The sequence below is a fragment of the Molossus molossus genome, unplaced genomic scaffold (genome assembly GCF_014108415.1).
Source record: "Molossus molossus isolate mMolMol1 unplaced genomic scaffold, mMolMol1.p scaffold_m16_p_17, whole genome shotgun sequence".
NCBI lineage: Eukaryota > Metazoa > Chordata > Mammalia > Chiroptera > Molossidae > Molossus > Molossus molossus.
The window spans coordinates 23,417,835-23,441,885 of record NW_023425352.1 but is presented as its reverse complement, the minus strand read 5'-3'; the positions used below and the strand labels follow the sequence as shown (position 1 = coordinate 23,441,885).

General features: G+C 47.7%; 1 protein-coding gene across 7 annotated transcripts in view; it reads left to right on the top strand.

Moving 5' to 3' along the window:
* Positions 1-24,051, top strand: part of PAX2 (paired box 2) — an 89,059-nt gene that overhangs the window by 11,420 nt on the left and 53,588 nt on the right. For 6 of the 7 annotated variants that reach the window (XR_004959987.1, XM_036265060.1, XM_036265062.1 and 3 more), the window contains 2 exons: positions 2,923-3,091; positions 3,889-4,086. Coding sequence is in view for 6 of the 7 variants with exons in the window: in XM_036265060.1 (XP_036120953.1) it covers positions 2,923-3,091; positions 3,889-4,086 (367 nt within the window). In the remaining variant the exon portion in view is untranslated. The remainder of the gene's footprint in view (positions 1-2,922; positions 3,092-3,888; positions 4,087-24,051) is intronic. The other variant, XM_036265063.1, reaches the window with a different exon arrangement.

Genomic DNA, 24,051 nt, shown 5'->3' with positions numbered 1-24,051 from the left:
GAAGAGTATGGGGGTGGGGTGCCCCCTTCTGACCCTCAGCTCCCAGCATCTCTGTGCCCTGCCAGCCCAGTCAAGGCTTCTCGTGGGCTGGTTTGAAATACTTCCTTCCTCTTCTTTTCTTTCCCATTCCCCTTCCCTCTCTTTCCTCTTCTCTTCTCCTTGAGTTGGGAGTCTGAGATTTGTAGGAAGTGGTGGTCACCTTTCTCTGCCTCTCCAGGGGAGATGCTCTAAAAACAAAGAGAGGTTCCAAGGAGAAATTCAAGTCAGCAAGAGATGGAGTTAGAGGAGCCTTCCAGGAGGCACCTGGGCAGAGCAAAGCTCTGCTTCTAGTTCTGGAGGCTCCTTGCCCACCTCACATTCCTGGTGAGGTCGGTTTAGCCAGTGACCTAGCCAGGAGGTAGGCAAAGAGGAAGAAAATATGGGAAAAGAACAAAAGGAAGGCAAATGCCAAAGCTGAGGAGAAAAGAGAGAAAAATAAAAAACAGGGAAGGAAACAAAAGAGAAAAAAACAGAAAGGATGTGACCAAAAAAGGAGGTGGAGAGAAAAGAAACAAAAAAAAATAAGAAAAGGTAATTATTTTAATTAAATTTGAATTTAATTCATGTCATTTGTCTTTAGCTTGGAAAACAATCCAGAGATTTTTTTCAGGCTTTTTTTTTTTTTTTTTTTTTTTTTAGATAAATAGATTCCAAATAAAAACATCTCTTCCTTTGTAGATTAATAATTAAGGATGATTTGTAACTTTTCACAGGGAAACTTTTTAGAACTAGCTTGGATATGTGCTTCAGACAGGAGAGCCAAAGAGGAAGAGCTGAGTTTCTCTCTAAGCATACATTTAGCATTACAGGGGGAGCTTTTAAAAATGCCCCTGGGATAAAATATGTTTTCCTAAAGAATATCCAAGCACAGGACATCCCAGCCAGGGGCCCTGAGCTGCTGCGAGTCTCCGCGAGCCAAGCCAGAAATCCAGGCTCCTTTTCTGAGGGAGTGAAACCGGGTCTGCACGCCGTCTTCGCCCAGCCCGCCGGCTCCTCGGCTCCGCTGCCTCTGCTCTCGCTGTTCTCTCTGGCTGTTCCCGAGGGGGGCTCTCTGAATCCCGGGCGCCCACTGGGTGCCACTTTGAAACCTAAAAGGGATCAAGCGAGCTGAAGGTGATCGGAGGAAGAGAGAGACCGCGGCGCGGGCGGCGGGCTGGCGGACTGGCCGGCAAGCAGCCGCAGCCCGAGTCGGCGCCGTTGGCAGTGGCGCATTCCAGGCCCAATTCGGAGCCGGCTCCGACCCCAGCCCTGGACTCCCGTCGCGTCCTCTTCCATTCCCACCCCTTAGACTGGGGATGAGGGGCCGGGCCCAGAGCCCGGGGAGGCTGAATTATTCATCTTTAATCTGCCCGCAGCTGCCGCCTTTTCATACCGGTAACGCGAGTTCTCCCGGGGCCTAAATTATTGATGGTTGAGGTTTGGAGGGCCGGGAGGGGTGAGGAGTGGGGCTAGAGGTAGGGAGACCAGCGGAGATGGGGGTAAAATTAGATGTTCCGGCCTCCCCCCACCTCCAGACCCCGAAACCTCTCCCTAGGGGTTTTGCTCGCCAGTGCTCTGGGTCCCCCCCGCAAGGAGACGGGAAAGAACTGAGTGGGACACAGATGTCCCCGCTTTCTCCGAAAGTCGCCTGAGGCTTATAGGGCAGGGGCTGCAGGTTGACCGCCCGGTTCGGCCCAACTGGGCCGATAGAAGTCTGCGCTTGGATTGATCAGTAACTGCGGCTGCGGGTTGATCGCTCTGGGTGCAGTCTTTCTAGACTGCTTTAGGCCAGGGAGAATGGGGAGCCGGTCAGCGCCCTCAGGCCTGGCATCCGGTAACCACCTGGGTTCCGAGGTTGGAAGCCCGCGGAGTTTGGTTGGAGACCCAGCACCCTCCTCTTGGCCAGGCGAACAAACACTCTGCTGCGCGGTGTCGGGGCGGCTGCCAGGTCTGAGGTCAGAAGGACACCAGCTGGCCTGGGCTGGCTGCACAGGGTTCTCCGCGAGCCCTCCGCGCGCCGGGGCAACCTATACCAGGCGACCCGGGCGAGGCGGTGGACCCCGAGCCTGACGCAGCGGCAGCCGCGAGCCCCAGCAGCCTGCGTTCTGCGGCTGCTACCGGCGCCGCGCGGCTCACCGCTGCCTCCGTGTCTTTGAGCGCAGCCGACTCCGGGCCCCTGCCTCTTCAGCCTTCCCTCCTCTACCTGGCTTTCTTTGAACTTGAGACACTAGGGAGGCGAGAGGATAGAAAACATAAAGGAAAGAAAAATTCTCGATTAAAAAAATAAAAGAACAAAACAAAAACACAGAAAAAGAGGTGGGAAAATTCCAATCCGATTAAAAATAAATACAAGGAAAAAGGTAGAGAGGATGTCAGGGACTTAGAGATGTCCCAGTCTGTGTTCGGAGTCCTCATGCACAGTCACCCTTACGAAGACCCCCAAAAGCACCCGCCTCCAAGCACCTCGCCTGCACACGGACAACTCCATCTTGCCTGCGGCTCAGGCGGGATCCCGCTCCACTCAGGTTCCGTCCTCTGCCCGGCCCTTCCTTTCTGCTACATTCTTTCCTGCTGGCATTAATTCCCCCTTTGCTGCCCCCCCCCTTTCCTCTTTTCTCTTGCCCTGTGTCTCTGTCCTTTCCCTCACTTTCTCCCTTGTGTCGCACTGGTCTCTGAGCCGTGTTCTTTCCCAGTCCTCCGCCCAGAATCTGCACTTCCGAGTCTCTACGGCCCGCGGGTTCCAATCCCCAATCCTCCGCGTTGTGGTCTTCGGGCCACCGTTCTCCCGGGACATGCCCCTCCACCCTGCCTGCTCCTTTCACACGTCCTGGGCCGCGGACCCTGACTAATGGCCGGTCCCTGCTGTGTGTGGGGTGTTGTGTTTTTTTTCTTGTCTCTCCCCAGCAGGGCACGGGGGTGTGAACCAGCTTGGGGGGGTGTTTGTGAACGGCCGGCCCCTGCCCGACGTAGTGAGGCAGCGCATCGTGGAGCTAGCCCACCAGGGTGTGCGGCCCTGCGACATCTCCCGGCAGCTGCGGGTCAGCCACGGCTGTGTCAGCAAAATCCTGGGCAGGTGAGGGCCTCGGAGCTGCCCCAGGGAGATGTTTTGCCTCCTTCCCCCACCGGTCCTGGGTCGCCAGCCTGAGGACTGGGCTAAAAGTTGAGGATGCCGGCAGGAGAGGGAAATGCCAGACTGTGTGTGTGGTGGTGGGGGGGCATATCTGGAGAGCTGCTCCTTTTTGGAGACGGCGCTCAGGAGGTGGCTGCAGCCCCAGGACCAAGGGTGGAGTGGGGTCGTATAAGCGCCTGCCTAGCTCCAGGGTCCTTGGGGGAGGCAACCCGATTCCTTCAGAAAGGGGGCCAGACGCCTCTTCTAGCAGAGATATGCAGAGTGGAGGATTGGAAGAATAGGGGGAGAAGCAAAAATGGGACCCCAGGAGGAGAAAAATAAGCACTGGGGAGGCAGAAGGAGGGTCTTGGTTCCCAAAGGGGCTCAGCACTCAGTGGGAAAGTGCTGGAGATGGTGCCTCGGCCCTGGTCTGCGTGGGGGAAAAGCCCTGTTCCTCCTGCTTTACCCAATTGAAAGTCAGGCTTCCACTCCCAGGTGCGCCTATTCGGGCTGGTGCGCACCCTGCCCCTGTTATAACTGCCTCCCCAGAGGGAGTGTCCCCTTGTCCTCCCCTTCATCCTCTGCTGTGTCCCTTGCCCTAGCCAAGCAGCCCCTGGAAGCCCACTCAGCCACGCTGGGCCTTTTCCCTCTGCGCGGCTGCTCTGGGCAGGAGTGTGGCTCAGCGGCTCAGGAACCTACAGACCCCGCCCTGGCCACAACCGATTCTTGATGCTCCTTGACCCTGCCGGCCTTCCCGGCAGGTACTACGAGACTGGCAGCATCAAGCCCGGAGTGATAGGCGGCTCCAAGCCCAAAGTGGCGACGCCCAAAGTGGTGGATAAGATTGCTGAGTACAAGCGACAGAACCCAACTATGTTCGCCTGGGAAATCCGCGACCGGCTGCTGGCTGAGGGCATCTGCGACAATGACACAGTGCCCAGCGTCTCTTCCATCAACAGGTGAGCAAGCCACCCTGAGCTGCAGGGCAGGACTCCAGCTTCCAGCTCCTGATCACCAGGGCACCCCAGCACGTGGTCTTGGGATCTTGGGGTCTTGGTTCTTTCTCTAGCCTCTGCCCTTCCTCCCTAGTCCCAGTCCCAAAGTCTTTTGGCCTGGGAGAGGGACCTGGAAGGTAGAGAGATAGACAGACAGACAGGGCTGTCTCCACCTTAGGGCTGAGTATTCCCTGCCAGGCTTCTCCCGCTGGTGTCCTGGAAATGAATCCAAGTGTTTGTGGTAATTAAGACTCCAAGATTACGCACCTCGGTATCTAGAGACAATCACAGCCCACAGCCGAAGCCTTTAAAATGACCAGTGTCTATTCATCACCTCCAAACAGACTTCCCTTTCTAAAGGCATACTCCCTTCCCCAGGGGCAGCAGCCTGTCCTGGCTCCCCCACCCTCCCTGCCAACTCCCACAAAGCTTGCCTCCCCGGAGCCCAGGCCTTGCAAGCCAGCTTCGAACAAATTTCCGGCCTACAAGCAGGAGTATCCAGGCCGGTGGAGCAAATGCCAACCACTAGCCAGTAATTGGCAAGGACTAGAGAAGGTGGACAAGGAGTGGGATGTCAGTCAGGGAGGGAGAACTCTGAATTCTAAGGCTGAACCTTAGGAGATGCCTCTAACCATCTGGAGTGCCTATGTCCAGGCCTAAGAGTGCACTGATGACAGGCTCTGACACATGGGGATGACACAGGCTGGAGTCAGCTTGACATATAACAGCAGAAGATAGTTAGTCTCCCAATCCCCAAGCCCCTCCAACATGTCCCCTAGAAGAACACATGTGCATACTCCGTCCATGTATGTACACCCAGCCAGTGTACAAATGTGTCTGTCTGTGGTGGGTACAGCACACATAAGCAGCAGTTGGATGCAAACACAGGATGGCTTCAACATCACAGAACTGTACAACCTGACGTTAACAGAGACCCTGTACAAGTTCCAGATAACCTTGGCCAGCCTTTCAACCCATGCCCCCCATTTTAATGCAAATCAGCAAATGAGATGAGAGGTAAGGGTTTCCTACCCTTGTTATTCTTTGCAGTCTTCATAGGCTCATTATCAGGACAACTAATAATTTAGAAACTGGCATCACGTATCAAGGTTTAAAAAAATATTTTGCAAATGATATGGAATTATCCCAAATCATCCTGAAAACAGCAGGTAAAATGAGCTGGTAGAATGTACCTTGGCTAAAGAAGATTCCCTCTGCCACACTCGTGCTGTAACGTACTGCAAGGCGACCCCACAAATTATCCCAGTGTGTGCCATCTGTATTAAAATGGTTATTCAGTTATGAACAGGGTAACATAATACTGATCAGCTAATTATACACCCTCCGAAAACCCTCCAGCTCCCTGGGCCTGGCTCAGCTAGGTATTGAAAGCATAGCAGTTTGACATTCAGACATTTTCCAAAGGAGCTGGAGAAAGATGCAGGGTGGTTTGGGAGAGAAATGAGTCTTTGCATTTAAAAACCAGAGGAGAAGGCTGGGGGAGCTTTGGGGCTGAGGCCAGAATGGTGGTTAGGGAAGGAAAGGAGACAACGCATTGTTTTCTGAGCCATCTGGAGATTTAGCCTCTTGGCTGGCTGCTGGTCCTTTGAGTGAGTTGGCACTGAGGTCTTGGGGGGAGAGTAGCCCTGCTGAGGAGCAGTGGTACTGGGATTGGGTGCTGGTGTTCTGGAGAACATTAGAGAGAAATGCTGCTGTCAGTGATACGATTTACTTTGGAGGAACCCAAGACATGTACAGGTAAGGCAGATTGCTTCTCTTGAAGGGTGGATGGTTGAAGCAATCAAGGCAGGTGTGTTGGTAGCCCCCCTTGTCCAGTACCCCTTGCCTCCTCACCCCAAAATATACTCTTCATTGACTGAGATGTTTTTGGAAGCTGGCTTAGGTATAAGTTTGGTGATACTGTCATACTGAAAAGCCATGGAGAGCAGGGGACAGGTGACCCCAGGATCAAGCTCCAAGGCCTTGAGGTGCACCTGTTAGAACTGGGAGAAAGTAGAGAAGTGAGTCTCGGGGGAAATGAGAGTGTGAGAAAGAACGGCCTCAGCTTGGCAGCTCTGACAGCGGCAGAATCTGCTCTGTGTGGAGTCCTGTCACCTGAGGGGCACGGAGGCTTCCTTTGGGTGTGGAGAAATAGCCATCTGTGGGCAGGTGTTGCTGTAGATGGAGAAAGAGTGGGAGGAGAGGAACAGGGAAGTCACTAGCAGCATGGGCAGACAGCCCTGGGTCCTCAGTTAGGCTTTCTGGCTTGCTTTGTCAACAAGAAGCAGTGAGGGTATTCTCAATTTTGTTTTGGGACAAAATCCTATCACGGTTAATATTTTGCAAAGAATTCTGGGAGCCTTTCGGTGTGCTGCTGAGTCGGAGCTGGAGGGATGCATCTGGGCCCCACGCTTTAGCTTCAGCCCCGAAGGTGCTTTGCTCTGAAGGGGAATGGGTTACCTGAGTTGTGTTGTTTCACCATAAAGCCTGATAAAGGCAGGTGTTTCTGCTGGTGCTGACGATGTCAGGAACTTTGTGAATTCTCACTCTGTGTGGAAAGAGCCTGGAGATTTCCCCCTGCACAGAAAGTGTGGTGCACTGGGGTGTTCTTGAGTTGAGATTATTCCTGTTGGTGAGATGCCCACATGTGTTGGGTACTTGATAACCATTATGAGTAAGGGTGTGCATGTGCTGGTGGTTGGCAAGAAAGGAAGTCCACACATGCTCACCGACCTGAGCCAAAAAGGAAGGTTTTTCATATTCTTCTCCTCAAAACAGATGCTGTCACCGCACTTGAAATATAGCATTGTGGTTATAAACTAAATTGCTTTTTATGCTTTCAAAAATGGTTTTGGCTTTCTCTAATTCTGTCGCGATAAGGGTTTGGGCACCCAACCCACACTCTCCATTGGCAAATCCTCATAGAAATACTTCTCTGAGCCAAACGAGTAGGTCATGGAGGCCTCCCACCTCCTACACCCCTAGAAACCACTGTCCAAATTCTGAAGGGTTAACTGAATTGCTTAACATGTGGATCATTTCTTAGCATCTGAGTCATTCTCAATATTGGGTGACTGATCACTGAGCGTGGAGTTGCCAGTTCTTCGGCTTGTACACTGCCGCTGTAGAGGGCGGGTGTTTATAAACAGGTGACTGGAGATTGAAATCTGGTGTGGGAAATGGCCTAGAGAGGGGAAGAGATGGAGGGAGATCCATGCTACTGAAAGAGGGAAAGTCACCTACTTACATCGCAATTGAGTAGGCAGGAAGGATTTTCCTGATTATATGCCAAAGCCTTCTCGTTCGGCTGTTGCTCTGGGCAGAGAATACAGCACCTTTGAAAGACCAGGCACAATCTCCAGGTAGAGTCTAGGGTTACTGAAGATCCCCTGAGGGCAATCTCTTGTAATGAGCTGACGGAAGGCTATCACTCTCCTAACTTTTTCAGCCTGCCCTATGCTCTTTGGGACCAGGGCACTCCCTGCCCCTAGATCATTGGAGTGGACTCTTCCAGGGTCTATTTCTCACTGAGCACTTGCTACCTACACTCTCTCTTAGCCTGTTTGGCTCTAAGTGAGCACATTCATCCTCTCAGCAGCGGCAACACTGGCTTCAAGAAGGCTACGGCCTCCGTGCTGGTAAAGAATTCCATCCTGTGTCATTCACAGGTCTTCATCAGAGCTCTGGCGGTGGGGTGGCAGTGGTCTACCAGCTGTTCATTCAAAGATCTTTCTAAGTAAGCTGGGAGCCACTCATCCTAGCCAAGGGAATGCTGAGGACATGTTTAGGGCCAGGGTTTGTGTCTCCCTGTCTGAAACTCAGGTTCTAGAACATTGCACATTTGACTCTTGGACCTGGTTTGGCACAAAGCTGGGCCAGAAGCACAGTTTTTCCTGCCACATTTCCATAGCTTTGCAGCTGTTTGGTGGTCAGGGCTGTTGGTCTCATGGCAAAGAGCCAAGGCAAGTTATGGCTAAGAAGGAGACTTCTCCCCACAGAAGAATGAGAAAAATAAGGACAGAGAACTTGCCTTCTTCACCCCTGGCCTACCAGACTAGGTCACAAATAGCAAACACACATTTCAGTTTCTGTCTGAGAAGGCTTGCTCACCTGACCCTCCCCAGACAGGGTCTCCTGTTGCTGAGGTCACCCATCATTAGAGTAGTATGGGAAATAGCCATGATTGTTGGTCCTCTTAATTCCTTAAAAAGAGCTGGCATTGTCCTTCTGAAAAGCCATTTTTGTTCTCTTAGTTATTTTAGACTTGGCCAGCAGTCATGTTGGTCTCCTTCCCTGTTGGCTGGCTCAGAGTGGGTGTTCAGGCCACAAAGTGGCTCTCAGGTGAGAGCAATGGCTGGTTGCCCTGAGTTCTTACCTAAGTTGGCAACTCTTGAGAAGAGGCAGACAGGAAGGGTTGCCCCTCATGAATGCTCCAGGTGGGTTTAGAGGGTGATGCAAACAAGAAAAGAAAGGGAAACCCATAAACAAACAAACAAACAAACAAACAAATAAATAAAGTGTCCCAACTATTCTGAGAACTCAATAAAACAATCACATCAAAATAAAGAGGCATAAATCTTGTGTCTGCACAGGTAACCCACTCAATTGCTTTTATTATTGCTGAGGTTTGCTTCCATTTATTACCGTCTACAGCCTGGGCCATGGAGGTTGCATAGAGGGTGGTCTCCAGTGCAATCCTACACTCTGAGAGGCAACAATCAGCCCATACAGGCAGGGATTTCGATGGGAGCTCAGGAAGGGCCCATCTGTCTGCATGAAAACCAATCAATAACTCTGTAACCAGAGCCCTGTCACAGGGAAATGGACAACACAACAGTTCAATACAGGGGCCACAGGGGGAATTAGCCAAGTGGAGATGGGGCCAGGCAAGAGCAGCCCCTGGAAGGGAAACAGTGCCTGGAGAAGGGAGTACTGGAGTGGGGTGTGGCAGGGGAGAGCATTGGCTTTGTGAGCATATTGGCATAAGGGGAGAATTACTGTACAAAGTAGATCAGTAGAAGAAAGGCACTGGTGGAAGTTGGAGTGGAAGGGAACAAACAGTTGGGAAATGGACTTGTTCTGGTACACATGAGGTCATGTGGTTGTTTATATGATGGTATGTACTTGTGGACTAGATATAGCTTCCAGAGAAAGAGTAGTGATAGTAGTAACTGATGCAGAAGGTAAATCCACCCCACCCACCCACCAGCACCAAGAGCTTGCACTCTGAAGAGTCGGTTTCTTATGAGCTCACATGGAAGAGAGATCCTGCTTCCCTGTCTTCTCAGCAGGACTATTAAAGGAAAACCCTAAGCCAGGGGCTCAATTGTCTGTTTCTAGCTTCCTAGATTTTAAGTTCTAGCTATGCTACAATTTTACTTTTAATGCTTAAGTCTGTCCTTAGCCCCTCTTTGTTGCTACCTGGAGTTGGAAATTTGAGTTCTTATAGTAAAAGGAAAATGAGTATACTGGAAAGAATTTTTTTCACTTCCTGTTCTTTAAAAGAATGCAGTAAAGAGTGCTAATCTGGCCTGTATCTCCTTCCTTCCTGCTTAAACCAGGTGTGCAGAGCCCAGATTCTTGCAGGGAGGCAGTTATGGCTATGGTCAGTGCAGCTCGCCCAGCCATGCAGGTGAATCTAAAGAGAGAAGGTGCCCTGGCAGACCCGAGGAGTGGGAAACAGTGTCTCACAACCAATGTGCAAATCACAAGTTAAATATTAAACAGGTGGGAAATTAAATCACCTTGGCTTTATCTGTCTACCAGTCAACTACAAGGTTGAGATGTTTTCCTCATCTCAACAAACAGGTTATTTGTAAAGGTGCCATCTGAATATACTCATGATGGTTTCTAGGCATAGACATTCATATTCGGAGGTGTGTATGTGCGCGCCCACCAACTTGTATCTGCTCTTTGATGAAAGGGTTCTGAGGCAAAGAGGTGGAAATGGAAGAAGGCCCATAGGATGTGACATGCAGTCGCAAAGGCTGGACACCTTGTCCTTGGGTCCATCAGGTTAATCAGTGAGGCAGTCATTGGGCCATTGGGTGATTATGGGGCTGGGCCAAAAACTCTTCATTTCAGAACTTGGGCAAGCTGGGTCCAAATTTTTCTCCTCCTCCTTCTTCTTCTTTTTGCATACTGTAACACTCCATATTCCAGTTAGCCCCCCAAAAAGAGGGTTTTGCTACAGGGAAGCTACCCTTATGATGGAGAGCTGTGATCAGCTGTCCATCTTCACTTCAACACTTGAGTCCTGGCCCAGTTGGCAGGACTGGTTAGGGATCAACTGCGTAAACAGCCCAAAAGATGTTCTTCTTGGTGGGTCCCCTTCCTGCAGAGCTGCAGTGCAGTGACCCACCAAGTGTTGCAGATGCCCCAGCAGCACTGGGACACAGTCATCAGCAGAGCTTTCCCAACAGCCAGGCCCCGGTTCCAGCCTCCAAACCCTTCCCAAGTAATCCAGGTGCCAGGGAAATAGGAAATTATGTGGGAGAAATGTGTAGCTGGAGCTGGCGTGGAGACCAGGAGGGGTGTGATGGCAGAAGCAGATGTTTGGGGCCTCCTGGGGTAGGCTGTGCACAGGGGAGCTCTCGGGGGTGTGGGAAACAAGAGGAGAATGACCTGGCACTGGAGCAGAAGGAGCAAGGCCCCATGTAGACCTGGGAACTCTCAAAGAGGGAGGGAGGAGGATGGGAGAGGCCATAGAGCCTCATCATCAAAAATCACAAAAATAACTGGACTCTTTCTTTTGGTTTTTAAGATGATCAGGAGATATTTTGTATTTTTCATGTGTGTGGGAAAGAGAGAGAGAGAAACAGAGTCCTTGGCATTTGAGAGAGTTCAGGTTTATTTTAGGGGTGTGGCGGGAGAAAAGTAGTGCCCAAACATCCAAATTGGCAAGAAGTGAGTTAGTGAGGGGCAGTGATGGAGATGCCATGTGTTTGCAGGGTCAGGAGCACAAATGCCTCCAGGCCCATGGCACAGAGGTCAGTGGGAGCAGCCACAGGAGATGAGACAGAGATGGTAAGAGTTGGACAAACAGAAGCTGGAGTGCGCAGGCCCAGCCTAGAGGCAGCAGATTTGAATTTTAAAACTTTTGTTCTGGCCAAATAAAACACATCTTCGGGCCTGATTCAGTTCATGGGCTAGTGGTCTGCAGCCCCAGTCTGTGTAACTGATCTTACTGCTCCAGACCAGAGCCATAACCTCACAACAGGTGCAGGGGACTGTGACATTTCCTGAGCTCCTTAGTCCAAAAGCTCCTCAGGGAGGAAGGTGAGGGAGGATGTGTATTCTCTCTAACTGGGGGAGAAGAGGGCAAGATATGGATGGAAAGAGGAGGGCAAAAGTAAGACTGAGGACTGGAAGAGTATGGAAGGAGGTGATGAAGCTGAGAGGGAAAAGGGAAAGATCTCAGACCTGGCTCAGCCTGGACAGATGTGTTTGGGAATGAAGCGTATGGTAAGAGTGTAGAGCAGGGAGCAATAGAAGCCTTAATAGAGGGGTTGGATCTGTGCATCTGAGCCAATGACCTTTGGTAGCCCTGCAAATTCTTGGAGGTGGTTGGAGGGAGCCAGAGCTCTGGGTGGCTGGTAGACCAGTTGGAGGGGAACTGAGGAGGCTCAGAGGTGGTAAAGGAGAAAAGAAGAGGCCAGCCAGGGAGGAGGAAGGTGTCAGAGCCCAGGAAGTGGCACAGGACCTGGAGCTCCAGGCACCTGCATCAGGCAGCACACTGCAAGGCAGGCTGGTAGGGGCTGTAGGGCTGCTGCAGTGCGGTTGCTCCAGCCTGGTCTCTGGCAGGAGGGTGTGTGGGAGAGAGGCCAAGAGAAAGGGAGGTCCTCGCCTCTTGGGTATTCCAGATAAGAGCCCCTTCTACCTGGGAGCTTCTGGCCACTTTGCTCTGGACTTCCTCCTCTACCTGCCTTCAGCTCTTCCTGAGCATCTCTGCAGTGAGCTCCTGCTGCAGCCATCCAGGAATAGAGGAAGCCAGAGGACATGACCGGCAGCTCCTGGCAGCTCCTGGCAGCTCCTGGCAGCTCTTGGCAGTTGCTGGCAGGAGGAGAAAGGCTGTGAGACTGGGCAACAGGCTGAAAAGGAAACTGTACCCACCTTGTAGGCACAGTAAGGTCAAGAAATCAGAAAGAGGAAGGACTCGAGGGAGGAGAGCAGGAAGGGAGTCAACAGTGGCCCAAGAGCTTGAGCAAATGTGAGCAGTAGGGGCAGCTTTCCCTGGTCCTGATGCTTCCTCTTGGCCCCAGGGTCTTTGCTGGACTGGTGAAGGAAGCCAAAGGAAATCAGGAACCTTTTGGGCAGCATCCAGCTTGGCAGGTCATAGAGATGCCAGGGAGGAAGGCCTCATAACGCCCCTTATCCTGTGACCTCTCATCCTAATTCTAGAGGATGGTGCATGCCTTGTGGATCATACCAAGAGAATTTGGTGACTATGGAGCTCTTGGGAGTCAGTCCTGTTGAACAGAGAGCTAGTGGTTTACTATTCAGAGGTTTTCTAGTTGAAGAGATTGTTTGGTCCCAGAACGAACGTCTTTGCCATCACTTGGACAGCCTGCCTGTTTGGAGTGTTAGTAAATGTTACTGGGAGAATGCAGGATTAACTGGATGGTAGTTGATCTGCTGGGTTGATGACTGGAGTTCTGTCAGGTACATAGAGGGTCCTGACACATTTAGTCTGTGAGTGTGTATACATGTGTTTGCTGTGCTAGAGGTGAGGGTGTAGAGTTGTGTGTGATACCAGGGTGGTGGCTGTGTGTAACACACTACTAGGAAAACAGGTAGTAACTACTTGTTTGTATCTGCTGAGGTCCTCAAAGGGAGTGTGCATGTAGGCAGGGACAAAGACCATGCTATTTATCTCCTTTATTATCTGCAGAGAGGATACCTCCTTTCCCTCCACCATTCCGTATGTTTTCCTTCCTCTCTGTCCTCCTCATCATCACTCAGATTAGCTGGTTTGGGTTAGGAGGCCAATCTCAGTAGACTCTAATTGAAGATTGAAGAGAATTTGATAAGATAAGGAAGGCCAGCGTTCCTCTGGGGACCAGTAGAGGTTTCATGTTCCCCCACTCCTCTCTGCCTCCCTCAGGAGCTGACACCGGGGCAGGCAGCCTTCCCACTGACTAGTTGTCTGGCCTCTGGGAGAGCCAGAGAAAAGGAGGTATTCTTCAGGGTCAAGACTTGGGTTCCTTCCCAGTGGCCATGGGACTGGAAGGAACAGTCTAACAGAGCCCTGGCTGAGACAGGGAAAAGGGTAGAAGAAAGATGGCTGAAGACAGGAGAAGAGAAGTGAGAGCCAGATGTGATCAACACTGACCAGCCTAGCAGAAACCTGATTTTTGGCCACAGAAATGCACTGTGTGTATGTAGTAGGAAGAGCATCTATTATTATTATTATTATTATTATTATTATTATTATTATTAAAGAGACTCTGAAGCCTTTAAGTCAGTCTGCTGGGCGGAGCACTCAGCTGTTTGCAGAGGGTACCACCTTGGTTCATGTCCAGTTCTTCCTGGAAATAGTGTTTAACTCATTCTTACGCCCCCTGCCCTCCCACCCCGTACATACAAATGTGTCTCTTCCCCTGTTCTCACTTCCCCTGTACTTGGCTTTGAGGACCAGCTAATTCCTGGCTGTAGAAGACAGCTTGGAGGGCAGCACAGACTCCTTAGGAGATGACCTCCCAGGGTGGGTGCAAAAAAAGTTGAGAGAAATTCATTTCATGGCCAGTGGCTGCTTAGAAAAGGCGATTCCAGCATACGAATGTGATAAATGTTAACTGAGCATTAATCGCATTAAAGAGGGCCCTATAAACTTTTCATTTCTAATTAAATTCATCCCGTGATGCTGCCCAAGCGAGTACTCTGGGCCTTTGTTTATGTGGAAAATTAAAATGCAAATACAATGGGATTTATTTCCAGGAGTGGAGTGATGGGCTAGCCCCTCTGGCTACTGGTCGCCAGGCTTGTCAGGCCAGGTGACTGCTTCTTTGGAGGTGCTGTCCCCCTTGGAACACATTCTGGTGTGAATGGATAGGCCAGAGTTCAAGGTCAAATAGAGTTGGCAATGAAAAGGTGTGGAAAGAATTGAAAAGGAAAAAAAAACAACAATAGATGACCTAGAAATATAGGGAGGCATTGTCCTAGTTTTCTACCCTCCAACTCACATTTCTAGGAGAAGAGATCCCCCCAAACCTTGCTTGTGAATAATGTCCTCACAGTGTCTTCTGCAGCTCTGGGATGAAGGGGGTGTGTGGGAGGAAGAGGTATTGGAGGAAGCAGCCAGGACAGGCATAACCCTAAAAGAACTGAGTGGTCATCGGCAGGGAAGGCCCAGGGCCTGGATTTATCTCCAGCCCTTTGAGGGTCAGCTTCTGTCCATATTATGATTTCATTGGGCTCTTCCTGCCAGTGCCAAATGGCATTGACACAGGGCAATGGAGCATAGTGGCACAAACTGAGAACGCTGTGTATGCATGCCCACACGCACAAAGCCTTCTCGCATGCAGGGAGAGCCGGTCTCTCATAAGAATAAACAAATGTCCCTTGCAAGGAGTCCTTTAGTGCCATGATCCCTTTGATAAAAGTGATAAACCTAAATACTATTGAATGGAACAATCTGAAGTTCCTACTTACTAAAACATAAATTAAGTTGAGTGGAGAGAAAACCTGGGTAAGAAAAATTATTTGGGTATATCAGTAGAGACACTGAAAGATCGCTGTGCCACCTTATGGGTAAGGAAGCTGTAAATAGCATTAAAAAGTAGAGAGGGAAAGAAAATAGAAGTAGGAGAAATGACAAAAGACAGTGCACTAAATCATAGATAGAGGTACATGTACAAATTCACAAACCAGATTTACGCCCAGCTTTGCAAAATCTGCAGCTCGGACTGTTGATACGTAGAGATGCTCAGGGCACAGGCATGTAGTCATCCAGAGAGCAAATGAGGCTGTCAGTTGTGGGCTGTCTATACCAGATGCGGGGACTGATCCATCAGCTCCATTGTGCAGGGATCTGATTGGGTCCAGTTCTATAGACAGGCAAGGATACAGCCTTTTAAGACTTTAAAGGTCTTTAAGCACATGAGTCTCTTGTGAGCTAGATCCATGTTCTAATGGATCTCCAAGGCAGCAATCCATTCCCAGAATGGAGTCTGCTTGACTAGTTTTGCCGAATAGCTGCTACCTCTGTCCTCTTTAGTCTGTTTTATTCTGAGTTATTTTTTTTTCTCCTTATTGTTCATTTATATCTCTTGGAAACTCATCAGTACTTGCTGACAAATAGGTTAATGACTGTGGCAACTTCCAAATATTTGGATGAAAATCAAAACCTTTAGTCAATCATCTAATAAATGTTGTCGATATGATGTCAAGTATGTGGTGATTTGAAGATGTCTAAGTAATTGATTGAATTTCTTAGTTTTTAATCCAGGCATAGAATTAATCCCCGTTTTCATTGTATTGGTGTTTTGTTTCATTGGGAAACACCTGTTTGCAGAGGACCACACTCTAGGAAATAAAGTGTTGTGGGTAGAAAGCGTTTTTGATGTATTAGCGTCTCATTTCTGATTTGAAGGGGGATTGGGCTTGGCCTTAAAGTCAGTGGAGAGCTGGAGCTTAGAGCATTTAGTATTTGAACAAGCATAGCTGATGGACACTTTCACCTGAAAGTTGGTTGGGAGGGCAAATCACTTTATCCAAACAAGCTTAAGCTGTCTATTAGACCTGGCTTCCATAAGGGAATCCACTTTGCCATATTGAAGGAGAATATCAGGGGTCTTAGTAGATACGGTCTTTCATTCATTTATTCTTTCATTCATCCATTCAGAAAACCTTTGCTAAACACCGGTTTATGTGAGGCAATTCACATAAACCTATGTGGCATAGAAAATATAAGAAAGCAGGCTCTGGGGAGAGATTACCAGAGTTTGAATCTAGCTTCCTTACTCACTGGCTGCATGGTTAGAGGTAAATCTCATATCTTCTGTGGACCTCAGTTTTTTCTCTCAACTGACATGGGGATAATCGTATAGCTCTTTCATAGGTTCTCATGAGGGTTATATGAGTTAGTACACATAAACCTGCTTAGAATTGCACCTGGCAGATATCAAGTGCTCAGTAAATGTTAGTTATTATTATGGCAATAGTATTCATCAAGTATATATTTCTTGTTATGTGTCTATGTCAATGTATATGAGTTCTAGCTTTAGTGTACATAAACATTGAAATTTTTAAAAATAAAAATGCTTGAGGAGCCCAAAAGATATTCTGTGGACAGAACTGTGCGTCATGAATGCCAGTGAGAATTGTGGTCCGCTATGAGCCCACAGCTGGGCCTGCTCTGTGTTCATCCAGGAAAAACAACAACTCTATAACTCAGTTATCTCACCATTGAACAGAATTAGTTATATAATTCCCCCCTTTGTCCATTTTGAGAGCTCTCCCTCTGTGGATGTGTGTGGATGTGAATTTTGTATGACTGCACATTCCTTCTCTGTGATGCATCTACTATTGCTTGAGGAGTTGAAGGTTGGCATTTTCTAGACCTCACGGCATTTTTATATGATGTGGTGCTTTGCATTTTGTAGGACGTTTTGTTTTTTGTTTTTTTAAGATAAAATGAAACAGTAATGGGAAAAAGCCCTTATTTGATGGGTTTGAAGGGTTCCTCTGATTGTTAAATGTCATCTGCATATTCCAGGGATGTATGGGAGTTTGATAATCATTGCAGCTATTTCCATTGCTGAGGGATAAAAATGTTTAAGGAAAAAATTAATGAGACAAGTTCACTTCGGGCTGTAATCAGTGCAATGGCTCAAAGTAACGGGACATCTGCAAATTCTCTTTTTTACTCTGTGCCCAATGACAGCAAAGATGAAAACCAAAGTTTCCCAAACTCAGGGGAAAGCTCATGGAATGAGACTGAGACCCCAAATTCTCCCTGCCCCTTTCACCTAGTTAAGTGACCAAGTTCAGCTCAATAGACTTCCATGAGATTCATCCAAAAGTCTTAACATTCACTTACTTATCTGATTCCTTTCTTATCCCTTCCTTAGTTCCCAAATTTAACACCTAGATTCCACTATTCTTCATTTATGCCTATTAGCTGATAAAGGTCCTGATTTTTTAAATTAAAAATTTTTTTTTCCCTCACTCGAGGACATTTTTCCATTTTTTGTTCAGGTATAGTGGGAGGGAGAGAGAGGAACAGAGAGAGAGAGAGAAACATCAATGTGAAAGGGACACATCGAGCAGCTGCCACCCGCATGACCGACCAGGGCCGGGGACAAACTGCAACCGAGGTACGCGCCCTTAGCGGGAACTGAACTCGGGTCTCTCCGGACCGCAGGCCGACGCTCCAACCGCTGAGCCAAACCGGCCAGGGCAAAAATTAAAAAAAAAAAAATTTTAAGTGAGCTAAATTTGAATTCTGAGAACTCCATCATTGCTACTTTTTTGTTGTTGTTGTTAACCCTCACCGGAGGATACTTTCCATTATTATTATTATTATTTTTAGAGAGAGTAAAGGGAGGGAACGAGAAACATCGATGTGAGAGAGACACATCAATTGGTTGCCTTTCACATGACCCCGACTGGGGCTAGGGGTAGAACCTGAAACCTAAGTATGTGCCCTTGATCAAGAATCAAACCTGTGACCTTTGGTCCAAGGGCTGATGCTCTAACCACTGAGCAAAACCAGCCAGGGCGCTTTAAAAAAAAAAAAATGAATATAAAATATATATGGTCCACCGTCTTTTTCTGCCTATTCATCCTCACAGGGCTAGATGCAGCCCTCTGTGTGGAGATGGGCAGTGGTGAACTCTATCAACTCCCAGTCCCTGCCACTATCCAAAGGGACCAGAAGGCCAAGAAGAGAATTACCTCCTGCCCCTACCTGACTGTCCCTAGCTGACTATAGTTTTTTGCACATCGCTGCTTAACACACAAACTCCTTGATTTATCTTAGGACTTCATGTATATTAGCACATATGTGTACATGTTTGTTTTTTGTTGTTTTTTTTTATCCTCACCCGAGGACACTTTTTCATTTATCTTCAGATAGAGTGGAAGGAGAGAGGGAGAAAGAGAGAGGGAGAAACATCAGTGTGTGAGAGACACATCGAGTGGCTGCCACCCACATGACCCCAACCAGGGCCGGGGACAAACTGCAACTGAGGTACATGCCCTTAGCAGGAACCGAACCCAGGACTCTCCAGTCCGCGGACAACGCTCCAACCGCTGAGCCAAATCGGCCAGGGCTGTGTTCATGTTTATACACATACATAAGCCAATCTTATGGATACTTTACTTGGTAAATCCTTATATTCATAATAATAATAATAGCTAACAACTGCCTACTGCAGTAGGAATTGTTATAAGCATGTTGCATGTATTAATTGATTTAAGCTTTATAAACAACCCCATAAGGCTTTGTAGGATTGTATATAAATGAGAGGTACAGAGAAGTTAAATAACTTGCTCAAACAGGCTAAGTAGCAGAACTAGGATTTGAACCCATGTAGTACTGGCTCTGAAACCCATGTGCTTATCCATTAGTCCATACTTCATATCAACTTTCGATCAAAGGAAGTGCAGACATGTGTAATCTCTTGGGGAGCTCTGTATATTTTGCAGTCTCATGCCCAGCGATGTATTCATGCATTTACTTACAAGCTCAGGAAAGTCATGCCTAGTACCTTTTTCTGTTCTCTTCCATGATGTGTGTGTGGCTGTGACTGCAGAGCCACATCATCTGGAAATACTGGGAAGGAAGAAGATGCTATGGCCAGAGCTACAGAGTTGAGCTAATGGGAATTTTGGAACCAGAATTTACGTTATTCCCATTGGAACTGGGGAGTTTTCTCCTATCCAGCCTCCTCTGACTCCATCAGGGATCTAAACTACCAGCAGGCATAGGGTTTAGCCTAGGGGCTTAACTCTCCAAATTAGGCAGACGTAGGGAGGGTGGCACCAGCACCTGTGTCAGGGGGTAAGGTCAGAACTGTTCCATCGAGCAGGGAAAGTTTGTTTCCAAGAAGAATAGAACTGTGCATTTGGTCAAGAAGAGATTCGTTCTGCATTTCTAGAATCTTCCTTCTGAAAAGGAGCAGTACAAATGACTAAACCAGAAAGCTTTAAAAAGCTAAAGGATGGGCCCTCTCACTCACAACCACACGGAGAAAGCAATTACAAAATTATGCACCACCACCTAGATCCAACATCATTACTCAACCCACATCACCAAGGAGACACCCATTAACCTAATCTCTGAGACATACATTATGGAAAAAAAAAAAAAAGATGCTGATATGATCAACAAACACAATAATTCAAAGGAGAAACATGGACATTGCCACCAAACAATACTTAAATTCCTCTAACTCAGTGTTACACAAAGTGCAGTCACCTCGATACAATACCACAAAACACCAAAAACAAACCTTAAGCCAGCTGCTGGAGGAATGGGACCCCACAATGCTATACACTGTAACACAACACAATTCCAACTCTCCGTCCCACAGGCACACCCATACACAAAGGCTGAAATCATGTGGCCATCTGAGTGATAGCCAACACTTGTCAGACACACAAAGAGATGGAACCAGCAGTGCAACACCCAACCATTCTGTGTACCCAGTGTGAAGTGGTCACAGCCCCAGCCTCCCCAGTGAGCACTCTCCTGATCCCCAGGCACAGCACAGTCTGCCAGAAAGCAATACCATCCTGTTTCTCCAGCAGGTGGATGTGTCCAGACCATCACCTCCAACATGGCCTCCAGGCTCTCATTGCCTAGTAAGAGAGTAAACTGTCCCCTGAGCCTGCTTCGCAAGAAAGGACAAGTCGGCTTCATCCTGGTTGGGATTTAATCAGACTTTGCTGTTTAAAATGACAAAGCTCCAGGGATGGAGAGAAAGGTGGGGGTGGGCTAGGAGGGGGCTTGTCAAGCTGGGTGTAGGAATTCCCCTTCTTCCACCAAGCCCTGCCTTCTGTGGTCATTCCAGAACTGAAGCCCTCTTGCTGGGTGTTCACTGAGTATCGATTCAGTCTGCAAGCAATTTTAATATTTCTTCAGGGACTTTCCAGCAACAGCACAAGTCATTAATTCACCCTCCCAAATTGCTTATTCAATAGCAGGAACATGGCTCCTGAATAAAGTCCCAGAATTTATGTGACTCGCACGAGTCAGGAGGTCAAACAACTGTTATGGAGCGAAGTTAAAAATCCAAATAAAATATTGACACTTTTTTGGGGAGGGGGAAGGGGGAAGTAAAGGTATTTAAAATAGGTTTTTGTTGCAATGCCCCTAGGATAAAGAATGGAAGGAGACTGAAGACAAGTTGGAGTTTATAAAATCAATGGAATTTATTGCACATCTACTTGGCATTTAATAATTCTCTCATTTCCACATCACTCTACCCCCACCCCATCCTGGCCATAGACAGAAAGATACACAGGTATACAAATGCACATTTATGCACATCAATACTGGTGCACAGACCAGTATAAAAACACGATTGTGATGTGAGCATCTCAGACACCCTGGGAAGGGAATAGTGTTGGGTGTGGAGTCATGCATGATTATGGCTTACATATTTGACAGAAATAGGCATAATTGGGCAGAAATTCATGAAGTAGGTTTCGATAAATACATCAGTACCATAAATCTTGGATCAATGCATTAGAGTAGACATGAATATAAAGACACACTAATCATAGAAATAGTTTCTAGAAACATAGAAACTGAGAAACATATCTGTATGCAGTATATCTACATAATTATGTACATGATTTGAAAGCTAGATAGATAGATACAGAGAATTTGGAAAATCTACACCCAAATCTACCAGTGCATATAAAATACATGGCAATCAGACCACTTAACCTAATATTGCAGTTCTTTTCTGACACAGACATGATGCTTATCAAATACAGCTATGGTATGTGTGAGGGAGAGGGTCAGTATCTTTAGAATCAATGCTACACGTAATCTCTGTTAATTATCTATGTATACAATTTGCTCAGTTGTCCAGATCATGGAAATGAAAAGATTGAAGGGAAAACTTGTTCATGCCCAAATAGGTAATAAACATAAAGAACTACTAACAGAAATTTCCAGAAGAGGTAATAGGGTTCAGCCTACAAATACTGGAGTCACAGGCCCAGACCCCAAGTCTGGCTCAGTGCTATTAACCACATGGCCTTGGGCAAGTTGCTTAACCTCTCTGTTGTCTCCTTGGTGTAAAAGAGGGCATGCCTATTTGATAGAGTTGTAGTTAGGATTTGCATGAGAAAGTGCATTTGTTACAATGCCTGTCATATAGTGAATATGAAATAAATGAGAGTTATTATTTTTCCTATTATTATATGCAGCTCTTCTATTTAGTCCCAGCCTCTCATGGATTCTCCATCTGTTCTTGATATGATTGACTTATTCTACCCAATGGTTAGCAGCATGGGGTCTGGAGTCAGGCTCCCAGGTTTAAATCCTAGCTTTGTTACTTAACAGCTGTGTAACCTTGGGCAAGTTCCTTAACCTCTCTGAACTTCAACTTCCACATTAATAGAAAAGGGGTAATCTTCATAAGAAGTTATGAGAAATAAATTAAATAATCCATGTAAAGTGCTTAGCACACTGCCTTGTACATAATAAACATGTATTAACTAACTATATCCCTTAATATTATATTATTGTTATTATTAGTAATAACATTTATTGGTTATTCAACAAATAGTTTTTATGTTTTTTTTTTTTTTAAATCCTCACCTGAAGATACTTTTCCATTTATCTTCAGATAGAGTGGGAGGGAGGGAGAGAGACAGAGAGAGACATCGATTGGTTGCCTCCTGCATGACCCCCACCAGGACCAGGGATAGAACCGCAACCGAGGTATGTGCCCTTGACTGGAATCGAACCCAAGACTCTAACGGCTGAGCCAAAGCGGTCAGGGCTCAACAAATAGTTTTTAAATATTCACATTATTCCAGGCACTGTTGCTAAGTGATAGAAATACAATAGTGAGAAAACTAAGCATGACATCTGTCCTTGTAGAGCTCACAGTCTAGGGGAGGATTCAGTGTGAATAAGTGAATTGAGTAAGCAAGAAAACAAGGTTTCAGCTCTGTGCTAGACCCTGAGGGGAAGAGGGAAAACAGAAAAATAGATTAGAAAGCGAGGGTGGAGCCAGATTGGGAAAGATTTTGAAGGCCAGGTTGAGGAATTCTCAGTTTATCCTGTAGCTAATAGGAAGCAGTTATAGAGGTTAGCCACATCACCTTCTTTCGGGTAGACAGAGAGAGAAACCATGGATTGTTTTTGAATACTGGTGGGAGGGGGTGGGGCTAGAGGCAGAGGGGCCTGTCAGTCTCTATGAGGCTCCACCTCTGCTGCTGCTAAAAGGCACTTCCTCCAGGCTTCCTTCTGCTTGCCCAGGGAGGGGCATGTCAGTAGAGGGACAGGGAGGAATTGGTCCCAGCAATGAGTCTACATCAGTACCCTTCATCATATCTGGCAGTCTTCTAGCCTCCGGAGCCTCCCAGGCAGGAGTGTGTGGTAGGCAGCGGGTGAACCCCGGCTCTCGCCCTGAAGCCCTCACAGATGAGGGCAGGGCCAGTGTACAGAGAAGCTAGTCCGGTCACGGCTCTAGGCTTGGCATGCACTGCAGACTGGTTTCCAAATGGTTAGTTAAACACATTGCCCCTTAATTTTTAAACCTATGCCTATCTTGAAGTTAAATCAATCCATATGCTTACCATTCATCATCTAAACCATTCCTATGGCCCCCTTGGGCAAGCCCCATGGCCCATCTAGCCCGGTAAATTGTATCTGGCCTGGGCTCCCGGGGACACGTGGTGGAAGGATTATTGCCCTCAGTGCCAGTCTTAGAAGGCTATGTCGATTCAGAAAATGTGCTTGTATCTAAAGAACCCACGGGGATTCTCTCATTCTAGAATGTACCAAAAACTATTTTGAAATTATTTTTATATCTAAAATTATTTATTTTTAAACCTACAGTTTACTCTCCACAGAGGAACTCAGAGCTTCTTGACAGTTGGAGTCAGGATTAGCAGATGGGGAGAAATGGCAATTGTTAGAGTGAGTAAGGAACCTAAGTACTCTTAACTCACTTAACCCCCAGCTTTCTCAAGGCTGGCCTGTTAACCACCAGGATGGTTTCCTAACCCACTGGCTGAAGGTAGCCTTCTCAAATATTACAGAGTTTTAAGAAGAATTTGCTTAAATACAGATTCCTGGGCCTGACCACCATCAGAAATTCTTACCAGGCGGTCTGCAGCGGGCCCCAGGATTTGCATTTAGCACACACTCCAGGGGCTGCCTAATATAGGTAGTTCAAGGACTGTGGTTTGAGGACAACCTTCTGCAAGTTTTTTAGTCGGACTCTTATCTCTTGGAGCTCAGTTATGACTTCTGAGAAGCAACAAAAGGCAGAAACTCTTGACACATTTCGGGGGAACCCTGCTAACCTTGGAACCTGTATATTCCAGCTATATCCTGCTACAGGCAGAATAGAAGGTCCTGCCCATAGCTTCCCCACATCAGTGGCCATTCTCATGCACGAACCCTGCTTGACATATGGTCAGCTGTCCAAACTGGAGCCTGCAGGGCATGTGAGTGATGTGGGCAAACAACTCTAAACGCTGCACAAACTGCAAAGCCGGAGCCTCAGGAAACAGAGTTTATGTGCAGCGCTTCCAGGCTGTCAGTGGGATGGGCAGGTGGATGCTGCTTCCTCTGTGGGGAGGAGGTAGTAAATTTCAGCTTTTCAGTTCCTGGCATGTACAGAGGGGACATTCCAGTTCCTTAGCGTTCTCGGGAGTAGGGAGAGGTACAACCATTTTGGGGAGAGGTGAAATTTTCCTGGATGATCTATGATACCACACTTGAGGTTCTGCCAT